At 40.3% G+C, this 13,032-nt stretch overlaps 1 protein-coding gene across 1 annotated transcript in view; it reads right to left on the reverse strand.

Annotated features, from left to right (window-relative positions):
• Window positions 1-13,032, reverse strand: part of ADCY5 (adenylate cyclase 5) — a 234,247-nt gene that overhangs the window by 39,764 nt on the left and 181,451 nt on the right. Inside the window, exon 8 of the mRNA XM_009274991.2 lies at window positions 5,226-5,366. Within this exon, the coding sequence (XP_009273266.2) occupies window positions 5,226-5,366 (141 nt within the window). The remainder of the gene's footprint in view (window positions 1-5,225; window positions 5,367-13,032) is intronic.

A 13,032-nucleotide genomic window follows, 5' to 3' on the forward strand; every position in this document is an offset into this window, starting at 1 on the left:
CCAGACAGCATTAGGCTGTGTCAAGTCTGGTTGTAAGACCTCAAAAATGACCAACGTCTTCTGGGCAGCACTAATAAAACCTCAGTAGGTGTGCTGGGTTCAGTGCGGGCACTGCCTCTTATCGATGAAACAGCAAGTGCTCAGAGGGGAACAAGAACAACCACCGGGCTGGAAAGCACCAACTAGGGAACAAACTTGATGAGGGAATCGGAGCTGTGCAGGGACGTGGTAATAGTCCTCACATACAGAGAAGATAACTGTAAAGGAGAGAAAATTAAACTGTCCTCTATCTGCTGTGAATAGCTCACGCAGCACTGTGTTTTAAAATTGAAGTGAGGGAATGTGAAGCGAAACTTCAAGCAAAATAATCAAACTGTTGAAAAGGATGCCCAGCAAGACTGTGGGACTTCCATCCTTTGAAGTTTTTAAACAAGGGCTAGACAAGTATCTGTCAGAAACATTGCGGGTATAGCTGGCTCTTGTACAAGGGGGGAAATCGATGCCTCGAAGTTCTGTGCAGCCTAGATTGGAAACTTCGTAAAATCTTTACATCTATCTCATATTATTCTTATACTCTTTATTCCCTATAAATTCTTCTAATTCAGACTTTTTTACATTATTGTTTCTATATTTGCAAAGGATTTTGTGACGCCCCTCCAGACTGAAAAGCCCTGAATAAAATAAAATGTTTTCAGGAAAATCAGGAATTCCACAAGCTCCTTATACAGCCTATTCCTTGTATCTAAGTTTTCTTAACTTAGATCTTCCTTGCAGCAAATTAAGATTATTATTTTTAATCCTGCCCTTTGCAGTCGTGGAGAATCATTTATCATTATTTTCTATCCTTACAAACCTTCGTGTATTTGAAGACTTTCATTTCTAATCAGTCTTCTCCCTTCTAGACTAAACAAACCCAATACTTCAACACTTCTTCACAGGTCACACTGTTGAAACTCTCCTAATTTGTAATTTTCTCCACTGGACTATCTCCAATTCATCCACATTTTCCTAAAGGATTGTAAGCCCAAACTGGATGTGGTTTTCCAGCTACAACCTTAATAATGCTGGACAGGGTAAAAGATGCAAGAGAATCATTTGTCATCTGGAACAGCCCTGTAATTTTGGAAGGTATCAACATTTGCCTTTTTATCGCTGTTTACAACAAAGCTCTTTCAAATTGTTTTTTTTTTTATAGTAGTTTTGTTTTGCTGATGAAAACTGAGAAATAAGTATTATTTCCAGAAGTCAAAAATCCATCGATATTTATAAAAGCACTCTGAAATCTATATTGGGAAAAGCAAAGTATTTCTCAGTGGTGTATAAATATTGTTATAGCTATAAATATACTTGTACTCTCAAATACTTTCAAGTCCGTTTATTTTTTACCCTTTTGCAATTAAAAACTGGACCAGAGAGACAGTGGGGAAGACAAGACTGCTGTACAGAGACTTGGGGGAACACTGCTCCTTTGCATACATCACGAGCAGTACAAAAGTCTGCCTTTCCAGAGAGATACAGTCACTGGTGCTGGACTGACTGCTTTTGTTTAGGAAACAAGAAAACATGCCGTAAAAAGCAATAAAAATAGAAAGCAGCTGTGCTGCTCTTCTGCCGTGCTCTGGCTCTTTTCATACTCTGTATACAGCCACAAAGCTGATCCTGTCCAGGCTTCACTGCCTGCCCAGGGTGAGCGAGGCAGCTCTCCACCCGCTCCACGCCAGCAGCACCACCCTGTCCAACAACAGCCAGCTCGGAGCAAGGCTCTTTGCCCTCCCACGACATTTGTATCTGATCTTCGTCTGCTGCAAATTTACCAGTTTTTCAGGGGCAGCCACTGACCCGGCAGCGCAACTCAGCACAGTCCCCAGGACCAGCTTTCTCCGGGCAGTGGCTCCACCAGCTTATGGGGGTCAGGGTCAGCAATGGGCAACGTTGGTGTCTTCTGCTTGCTGCCTCCCTGGAGGCTCTGCACGGCAAGAAAGGCCACCACTAAGCAATGGGAGGGGAAAAAGAAGGATTAGGGATGGTCTGGAAAGCAGACCAGTGCATGAGGGAGATGGAGGGGCTGTTGGGCAGGATAGGATGAGCCGGTACAGTTGCAATCCCAGCTGACTCGGGCCCCAGTTAGCTAGGGTAAGACTAGGAAAATAACTCCAGTTTTCCAGGACATTTTAGATTACTGCTGCATGGACACGTGTAGGATATTTTGTCTTATTTATATATGTGTGCAAGTGCCTGAAAAAACTCCTGTGTGCCCAGGGGAACAACGTACCCTAGGAGCATTGTGGAAAGTCAGCTGGACCAAGCAGAGGTTAAGCTCCAAGCCATAACGCGGACAGAAGCAGGGACCAAAGACCTCCCCATGCCGCCGGCCAGGCTGCCCTCCCACACAAACCCCGCCGGATGCGCTGCCGATGTGCCCAAACATGGCAGCGTGTTGAAATGCCACGACAAAAGAGGAGGCGGAGGGGTGAAAGGGGTACGTGGCTACCTTTGATACTAATCCGACTCATCCAGGACTACTGCTAATATATCCTAAGAATAGAGACAGCTACCAGAGCCAAAGTTCAAAGGAAAGAAAAATGGCCAAAATAATTCTGTTTTCCATTAAATGTAACAGTTCCCTCCCAAAAATGCAATTCAGGGAACTTTAATATTCTCTTTCAGGGAATTGTAAGTAGCGCCACAAAAAAACAGTCTCTCTTTTTTCTGGAAATATGGTTGTCTTCATAACGCAAAATGTTCTACCTTTGTGACAAAAAACTGTCTCCTTTATAACCATACATATTACTCCTTACACACAAATGTATTCATATCTACACATCAATATAATGTAACTGCACATCACTGCAACATTACCTAGCTCCTGCCTGAGGACTATCTCACAATTACCCTTAGAAACACCTGTCTTGAAATTACAGGGCTAAGGAGCTCCAGGTTTTAAAGAGAAAGGCAATGTTGCACTGCCTGCCTTTGGCATACTACTTTGACTAATCCAGCCTTACACGTTCATAGTTTCCAAGAAAAAAGGCTACATGTAATTACATGCAAGAGGTCTGGGGGAAAGGTGGGTTGTGTGCAACAAAGAGCACATTTTCAGGATCTTTGAAAGCTGGTGCGGCTTGCCAAGATCAATGACATGTCATCCCAGAGGAGCACTGAAAAAAGCCTTTGTAGTTCTGCTCCCCTTCTGTCTGTCTGTATTTTGTATTTCTAAGCAGGCTGTTTGCAGCCAGTGTGCACTGTGCATGCATTTAAGCACACACAGCATCCATGTAACACAATGTTAGAGATTACAGACAAAGTACTGTGCAAAGCTGGGTGGTACAAAGAAATGCGTATTTAAATTAGAAGTTAAGACAGAGAGAAACAGTTGAGACAGGAGATGGAGAGATTGTTCCTATAATCTAATCAATAAAATGTCCATCTAGCAGATATTAAAATAGTCTTTAGGCCATGGAGAGCAGCATGTTTTCATTTTGATTAATGCATCTCAAACATAAAGCAGTGGGAAATACTGTAAATAACAGATTTTAAAAAATAGTCCCCAAGAACAACAAAAAGTCTAGCTGAAAATAATACATCTGAATCAGGTTTAAATTGGTTTTCAAGAAATAGCCTGATGCATGCAACATCAGCCTCTCAAAAAAGAGCTTAATAAAAGAGGCAGTACAGAAGCAGATTGAGTGGAAAAGATTTTCTGAGCTGCTGAATTTATAAAAAGGTAAATACCATTACAGGGAAAGGTTAAAGATAAGGAGAGAAAAAAAAAAAAAAGAGAAGCTTTTTCTCCTACAAGTGAGGGGCAGTGAAGTTTTTAGGACTCAGCTTGGTATTTCAATAAATAATTATGTTTTTCCAACTGAACAACCAGCTAGACACTGCAAACTGTAATTAACACCAAGAAGCATAATACCATTTGGCATGCTTATACCTTGTTTCTGAACAGGAGGCTGCAAGAACCCCTTAAAAGCTATTCAAAGAAACTTATAATTATAATTATGTGCTAGCACAATTAGGCTCTTCTAATAATGTCATGCCTACTGAGCACACCCTATTGAAAAGCCCACATAAAAAATGCACAGTTCCACTGATCTGTATGCTTATGTCAGAAGCCCTCATTTGGAGATCTCAGAAATGAAAGAAACATTACTATGGAGATTAAGAAATTTGGTTTAGCACTGTAAAATAATATTATGATTGAATAATATTAGCACCAAATATTAATAAATGTGCCAGCATTTCCCATTAGAAGACACCATATGCAGTTGCTTATAGCTATGCCAAAAGTTTTAAGCTGTGGGAGTGAATCTCATGTTAAAAAGTTCTTTGAATACTTTAAGGCTTTGGTGACCTGGAGCAGAACTTTGACTATGGGCAACAAAGCAGGCAACAAATACACACTTTTGACTGTGCATGAAGGGTCAAAACAGCATTAATAAGGTCATAGAGCAATCTGATTATGCATGCAATTACAGAGGTGCTAAATATTTTTATTATTATTAAAATAGCCATTATAATAGAAACTTTCTTTTCTTCATCTTTATTGCAGGAAACAAAGATATAATCTACAACTTTATGTAAAATAAGCCATAAAAGTGCTCTCAGTCCAATTGCATAGGTTAACTAGGTCTTGCTCCTTTTAATTTAGAAGGACTGAAAGGTATAAGCAAGAAATGAAGATGCCTGCTACCTTAGGCCAATTAATCCATGTACTCGAGAACGTATTCTCGAGAATTAAACACAGCGGCGTGATTCACGGGGACCCATGAGTATACATGGGCAAGTAGCTTATAGAAGGTGAACAGCATCTGGCTGTTATAATGCAAGCAAGAAACCTTTGCAAGTGCTGAAGTCTGTAATGATCTAGTAGAAATGTATGTCAGCTGCTGTTTGAATGCTTGGGTTACTAAGCAATTTTTGTAGATAATCACATCTTCTCACACAGCCTGGATGAGTTTTCAGAACGTGGGACAAGTCAGACAAAAGAGCCTTCTTTGTGCCATTCAGCCTCCCTTCCCCTCTCAAACAACCTTGCGCCTCATCTCACAATCACTCACCTCCAGATGTACCAATTATTATTATTTCTGGAGTCAAAGTAGAATTTACCACCCCCATTTGGAAAATGTCCTCAGGGCTGCAAAAACCTTCAGACAAAGCAGGAAGGAATGTATAATGCTGTATTAAGAAGAAAAGAAATTAATGTCCATAAAGCAAGGCATTACCATTCTCTTCATCTCCTTGGAGACCTGGTGAGCTCCAAGGTGGTTGTAAAAGGGTCGGTCAACACCCCAGTGTGGCGGATTATGGCTGATGGAATTAGCGCGCTGACGGTTCATCTTGGCTATTGTGGCTTTCTCATCTTTCTGAAATACAAACGAGAGAGAAACGCAGAATAAATTTTGAAACGTTTACATGGCAATCATTCTCCAAGCATCTCTCACTTCTGACCTCTCACTCCAGAAGCTGGCTTTGCGCCTTGAGCTTTATGAAGTGGCCGCTGATCAGGAGCAGTCCCAGTCCACCATTTCTTTTTCTTCTCATTTTCTGGAACACTTGCCCCTAAGTGGTGCCCACCATTTTACTCCTTTGCTTGTTTTGAATAACCACTATAACCTGTGTAAACACAGGGAGCAATCCGAAACAGAGACAACTATTTTCTTTTTTAGTAAACTGAATCAAACTGAATAATTTCAGACAGGAAATTACAGTTCCAAGCTGAGATACTACATAGAGGGTCCTCAAAAGGAAAAAAAGACTGGTGCGTCTGCAAGAGAAACGACACACAGAGCCATCTGGTTGAAGAACAGGAGCCTTGAAGCTCCTTGAAGCTATGGGAATAAAGGACATCTTTCTCTGTAGGTACAAGCAAATAATTTTCCACACTTGCAAGAGCATCTTCGCAGACATGCTAAGGAAAGCATGTAAATCTTGCAAACAACTTAACTGTGTATCTGTTAAGGGTAATGGTATTGCAGAGTGTGACAAATGGTCTCCTCCACCCTAATGCTAGCTGCAAATTTATCATTGACACTAACTTTCCTGAAGTTTGGACAAAGTCTTTGGTTTTGTTATTAGAGCTGGTTTTGAATCTTGGTTGTAATTGGAACTTACTGCAAAGTTTGCACAGGATCTGTCGGAAAGGTTTCATTCAAGCACAATGCCAGTTACAAAAGCACAGAAGTGCAGCATGTAACTAGGCTAAACAACAGGCTGATTAGTTTCTTATTTTGAATATATTCTTTAGCTAAAAAGACAGGCAGGTTGCCACATGGAATGTGTTCTGCGGAAAGACAGGAGTTCATTGCACAAGATCAAACCCTTTAATCTTCTGTAGCAAGGACTGCACTGGAGACTTGCTCAGTGCGGACTGTGAGATTTACCTGTACTGACTCAGAAGGCAGAGGGGTGGCAAATATTACATCCTTGCTTAAAAGAGACAAACTCTGGAAAGCCTGAAAATTTGGACAGTAGGGATAGCTACAACTTGGCTGTTTATTACTTGAGAGATTAAACTTTTCAAGACAATTGCTGCTTCCATGAGATTACTGAAAAAATTAGACATAATAGTTAATTTTGGATTTCAGAAAGTGTTCAGACAACTGAATAATTTAAAAAGAAAGCATCAGTTGTTTTAAACTCTAGAATTTTGGTTCAACTGTTGTATGACAATACAGGTAGGTCCGCATCTTTTTTTGCCTGCAGTCTGCTTTCCCTACCGATTTATTTTGATTCCCCACTATTCACTGTAACTTGTACCTGTCAGGAGTTTGCAAAATACCTGGTGTTCTTTCCATGGTAACCAGAGAGTTAAATGTCTAGTGTTATGCTGCCTTAAATTATTTTTTTAAAAGAAATTTTAAAAAGCCTGCTAAAATTCAGTGCTGGGTAGCTGTCTGATTGACAAGCATGGGAAATCATGATCCCTTTTCTTGCAAAGAAGAGACAGCTACGATGACAACATTTCCTATGAGACCACAAGCTCACCACGCAGGCACCAAACGTTCCCGGGAATGTAGTGCTGCAGACTTCATGACCACTAGCTGGGGACACGGTGCCACTTGCGACAGGAGCCCTGTGCCGGACACCCGACTGGCCCCGTGACAGTAAGTAGCAGTGGTCACTGCAGTCCCGGGCTGCCAGCAAAGATCTTTTTCCACCTAGCCAGGATGACAAGTGTAAGATCCCAAGGAAACTCAGTGGGAGCAAACCTAAGGGAGCTCTCAGCTCCCCGGGATGTTTGCTGGGGAGAACCGTACATGCTCCCACATTGCATGCCCCCAGGACAGCAAGTGCCTCCCACGTCACCTCTTCCCTGCATCGAACCCACCACCGTTTCATCTGCCAGAGCTGAAAACTCCATCACTTGGCACTAGCTGAATTTCACATGAGCAATCATGACAGAGCCACTGGATAACCTCCAGGAGAGCTGCGTTTTAACTGTTTCTAAAAATACACTAATGTGATGCAACGCTGATGTCCAGATCTGAGTTGGTTTGAGGTTTTCTTTTTTAAAAGTCACTGCTTTTTATGGTCTCTGCCATCATTTGTAGCACTTTCTTGTGTTTTTTCAGTTATGCAATCTTTTTCATAGTTATGCTTCTTTCTTCTATGATGTGATGCCAGAAAACTGGTAGGAAATACAGTTTCATTATCTCCAAGCAAATATATATTGTTTTCAAGAACAGAAGTGACACTGTCAATCCATTTTATTACAACTTAGTGAAGGGTTTTCAACCAAAAGCAATCAAAAAACCTAGACGCTGAAACTAGTCTGGGGACCTATAAAAGCAAAGCTATTTGGTTACATTACACGTAACCATAACATGTAAATGCCTTTACATCAACAGATGATAAAAGATACATACAGCAGGTTTCCCCCCTGAGTTAGTAAATTTGGTTAGAATTTGAGAGAAGCCTTAATGCCAAAAATCCAACCAGATGTACTAACCCCTCTCAGCCAGTGAGTAATCATTCTAACTGCTGCTAGTGCTGGTGACTCTGAAGCATCACTTGACTAATCTGAAGGGAATAAAAGACCTCATGTTTATTGACACATCTGTGCTGAGGTAAGGGTGGGACAAATGGATAAATATATACTTCTGAGATCGTTTCTAACCATGAGGTCAGGCACCATAAATTTTCCATGGCTATACGAACTCTGGCAGTATTTCCCCCATCCCCTGTAGAAGGTTTCCACTGGATTGTGAACAGTGTTTCAGCAATATTTCCAATCAGATTAAAACACAAATATACAAGCATAGTGGATTTTTGGTTTCCCACATTACGTACTGTGCTACTACATTATCTTGAACAATAGGACTTCGTTGTTAACATCAATACTTATTCAAAAACATTTTTTTTAAACCTGATATTTTTAAAAGTTGAGCTAATTTACTTTTTGAAAAATCACTTGTTCCGTGGGTGATGATAATAACAAACTCTAAAAATGAAGAATTAGAAGGATCACAGCTCCTCTGTGGAAATTTATGAGGATCCCTCCTCTGTTTCTTCCTGGCTGTGACAGCATGAGGACAACTTGCACACAGGGCTACCTAAGGCATAACAAGACTGGAAAGAACAATAAAGAAAAGGAGAGATGATACCTTTCAGTCCTACTCATTACAGGTACTACCAACAGGAGCAGGTGCAAAAGTTTCTGACAGCAATGAGTTTTTCAGATTTAAAGTGGCTAAACTCCAGAAAGCTGTTGTGGGAACTTTTCAAATCTGGACTCGCAAAGAGACTGTAAATCTTATTCCCAGAGGTTTTATCGTGTTCCCACTACCAGTTCCCACACACTGAGCTACAGTAATGCTATAGCAAAACTGCAGAAATAGCTGGGATTTTCTTATACTTATCAATTGCATCAAGAACGCCTGTTACTCCTTGAGCGTGTGATAGGATTTTCCAACATATTGATCACTATCAGTGCAACAAAGCAGTGAAGTCTGAGCATGGATCAGCCATTTCAGATTCAGCTACATATTATTCTTTAAATTGTATTGAAGTCCTATTGACATGTGAATGATATTTCTTGCAGTGCTACATGCTCCAAACCATCGCCTTCATAAATCTACATGAGTGGAACCCTGCTGAGCAGTGATTAAATTTGTTGAATTGAGGAATCATCACATTAGACTGATTGTGTTTTAGGAGAGTCACATGCACATTTAAAGGACCATTTTGTTTCTTCAGCTGGATGGAGTTCCAGGACACTATTTAGAAAAGAATGAGAATTGTTTTTCTAGGAGTTATGGCCAAAGTTTTGTTGAGCTGTTTCAAGGCCACCATCAACAATCCTTTCTGAAACTGTTGTGTACCTGCTATTGTTAAAAGAAACACCCATGTTTACTGCAATTGAAAGACATTAGAAAAAAATAAACATTTCTTCAGTTTGCCGACTTTGTACACTCAGCACAATGTGTTTAGTCAGCAGTATTGCTCATCTGTTGACAGTCACATTTTGTTTCCACTTGTGTTCAAAGCAAAGCATTTCCCCTGACTTCTGACAATGTTGAGGACAATAAAACTAGCTGTAAACCTCATGTGCTGTTAAAATCCTATTCACCTTAAGGTCTGTTTCCCACTCCTCCAAACACATACTTCTCCACCCTTCTCAGAGTAAATCTTTTATCAAAGATTTGAACTGATTACAAGAGTAGTTGTGATGGTTCTGCGAATTAGTGCAGCACCTGATCTCAAAGAAGAGCAGAAAGTTACCAACAACCACCAAGTGACATGCTCCTGTACAAACTCCAGAAACTTGGGCAGCACAAGAACTGGGACTACTGGATACTCCAACAATAATTAAACTGAGTACTGTAAGAATAGCAGGGATGTGATGGGATAGCAGTAATGACTGGGACAGACATTTTGAATAAAATGCAGAAGGACAGATATAAAAGTTGTGGAGGTGGAAGTACAGATCTGTGTGTTAGCAACGCTACAGTCTGTAGGGTAAACTTAAAAAAAAAAAGTATAACAAGCGTAAAACAAAACCACTCTGTAGAAGGATAAAGACATTGTATTGAGTAATGCTGGGTAGTCCACTACAATGCCTCAGGGTTAAGTTTGGGAATCAGTAAAGATCTGGGTAATAGTAGTAATAATTCTGGCTGATAATTCACTGTTTATCTGGAAACACAGACTTTCAGATAAAGAATGAAGTTGCAAAGCCAGTAATGGAGGAAAGGCAAAGATCTCCTTGGAGAATTCCTATATTTCTTTCATGCTAAGGTATTAGGTCCATTAGAAACACCTATCCAAGTGAATGAGAAAAATACTGAATAAGGACAGAAGTCATCCTGTGTACATCACCCTATATCACGTGAGGATAACAGAAACTTAAAAATCTGCATTACTCTAGAACTGAAGGAACAGATTATTTCTCTTCAGACAATCACTACTGCCACAGTAGAGGCAAAAGGGAAGAGGGATCATAAGCGTAGGGTTATAAATGGAAAAACATGACTAAGCTGGAAGCAAAACTTAAGTGTAATGTGCTGAAGTCAGAAGGACAACCTCCATCCCAGATCTGTGTAAAACTGCCAACTGCAATTTCAGTTCTGGTAACAGATACTTTTAATAACTATTTAGTCAGGGATCATGACACAGAACTTGTAGAGCAGCAAATGCTGGGCTTGGATTAACAGCCTTGAGACCATCCAAGTTTTTCTAAACAGAAAAAATACAGTAGCTCTCACTGGCCTTGTTTTTTCCATAGAGCATTTGACAGAGTGCTGTGCTGGAGACTAATGGCTAAGACAGATGGGGAATACAAAGCTGGGAAAAGAGCTGGTTTCCAGTGAAATGGCAAGAGATGGTTTTGAATGAGGAAGCATTAGGTTGGATGAAAGTTACTAGTAGAGTTACTTAATGATCAGTCTTAGGGCAGATTTTGTTTAATTTTTTTCTTATTACATCTGGCACCAAGCGTAGCAATGACAGACTTTGCTAATCAGAGAAGCAGAGGTAGTATTTGACAGATAAGAAAAAAAGGAGTATTAGCACCCGACATTTGAGGACTGACATAGTAGAAATGGGATGTGAGACATTCAAGTGTACAAAATGCATGATCATTCACTTAGAGATTACAGTCAGAAACTTCACTTCATTATCAGGAAGCACATTAGTTCATCACAGAATAAATATAAGACACCAAGATAATGCAACTATGCAAAAGGTAAAGGTTTCCTTTCGTGATCATGAAAATGAAGAGCTTGCTGTAAGAGCTTGTGCTTGTCTCTTCTTCGTTGTGAGAAGACATTAGAAGAGTTTGTCTTAGGAGAAAAAAGGCTGAGACGGAGAGAGGGGATACAATTGCTGTCTGACAGCAGACACTAGACAACCAGAGCAACCAGGCACCAGCGCAACCAGGCTTTAGAGCAGCCCACTGTTAGCACTAATGGGAGCAAACAAACCACAGCAAAAGATTCAACAGACCTTTATGGTGCAGACTGCTAATTTTATGACAAGAATTACTTTTTTTATATATGTATTTACATATATGTATATATGTGTATACATATATATAGGTTCACATTACAATGAAATGCATGGCACCCTTTGTATCTCACACAGTTAAGACTGTTTTATATCTTAATTATCAAAACCCTAGCTTAAGGAATTGAAAGCAAACACAAGGAAAACAAATTTGGAACTTTGGATCTATGCTTTCAAAAACACCCACGAAAACTTTTATCTAGGGGAACATAACACTGCAATAATAAAGTCACTCCTGCACTGCTCTGGAGTATCTGAGCATTGCCTCCTTCACAGGCAAGTGCTCTCCCACAAGAGCAGCAGCATCACAGGACAGGGCAAACAGAAAGGTGAAAGCAGATCTGGAGGTATAGGTGAGTAGAGAGAAACCTAAACAGACTGGATTTTAAAACTTTGCAATTTATTGCTCTTTCAACAGAAAGCAACTCTTCCCTGTACCAGATAGAAAACAAGGACTACATTTTCAGCTCTAGGGATGTTATTTAAAGACTGAGTGATCAGAATCTAGCTTTCCCCCCCCCTAAAACTCAACTAAATATATTCCAGTTAGCAACATCTTTAAGAAGGAAAAAAACCTATTTTCAAAGAAGGAGCTAGTCTGAGTTCCTGGAACAAAAATATTAGATAAATGTTCCTCCCATTTACTCTGTGCCAAAGAAATGGCATTAACACGATGAAAAAGTCAAATAAACAAAAAAGACAGGACATTCAAAATTATGGCTCCCCATGGCAACAGCAAGCAGAAAGGGTATGGAACAGATGCCGTTACCTTTTATACATTCATCGTAACTCCTGATATTGTGGGTTTCAATGGCTGTGGGACTGATGGACCAGGTATTCAGATAATTCAAGTCTGCCTGTGTGGACTGAGGAATAGCTCAGGCAAACAGTTACTTGGGTCAACTATGCATCTGCTCTCAGGTCAATGCAAATCCTGTGCCTTGTGTGTGGGGATAGCAGGAACTCAGACACGACTCACAGGAACCCATTACTAAGTTAGGTGAATGTTTTACGGCCATTACTGGAACAGACTGAACTGATAACCTGGCTAAATACATCACAAGAAGTCATTAAAATCAAGCAGAAACGGAATGAAAAAGTGAAGTGCTAGAACTTTGCCTGGCATCAGGCAAAATGTTCAAGACTGACTGAGCTGACTATGGGAGAAAGCTTTTTTCACTTCTGATCTTCATATTATCTGAAAATGAGTTTTTAAAGAGGGAGAGAACTTTAAACTATTCACAAAGGGATAGAAAATGGCTATGGGAGCAACAAAGTTGCAGCAGTATGGGCAAACCAGGAGCCCCTCAAACTCTAAACACTAATATCCATGACCTTGGGTAGCAGTTTCTTTATGTTTCAATTTAGCACAATAATTACATAGGCCATGCACATGTCCCAGTTCTTAGCTACTCTGGGATGCAGCACGTTAGAGCAGCATTATAGTAGCGCCTAGAGACTTCAGCTAAGGACTACACTGTGTAACAGAGCTGCAATAAATACATATAAAGCAGTGAAAGAATGAGG

Source organism: Aptenodytes forsteri, unplaced genomic scaffold, assembly GCF_000699145.1.
Source record: "Aptenodytes forsteri isolate BGI_AS27 unplaced genomic scaffold, ASM69914v1 Scaffold255, whole genome shotgun sequence".
Classification (NCBI taxonomy): domain Eukaryota; kingdom Metazoa; phylum Chordata; class Aves; order Sphenisciformes; family Spheniscidae; genus Aptenodytes; species Aptenodytes forsteri.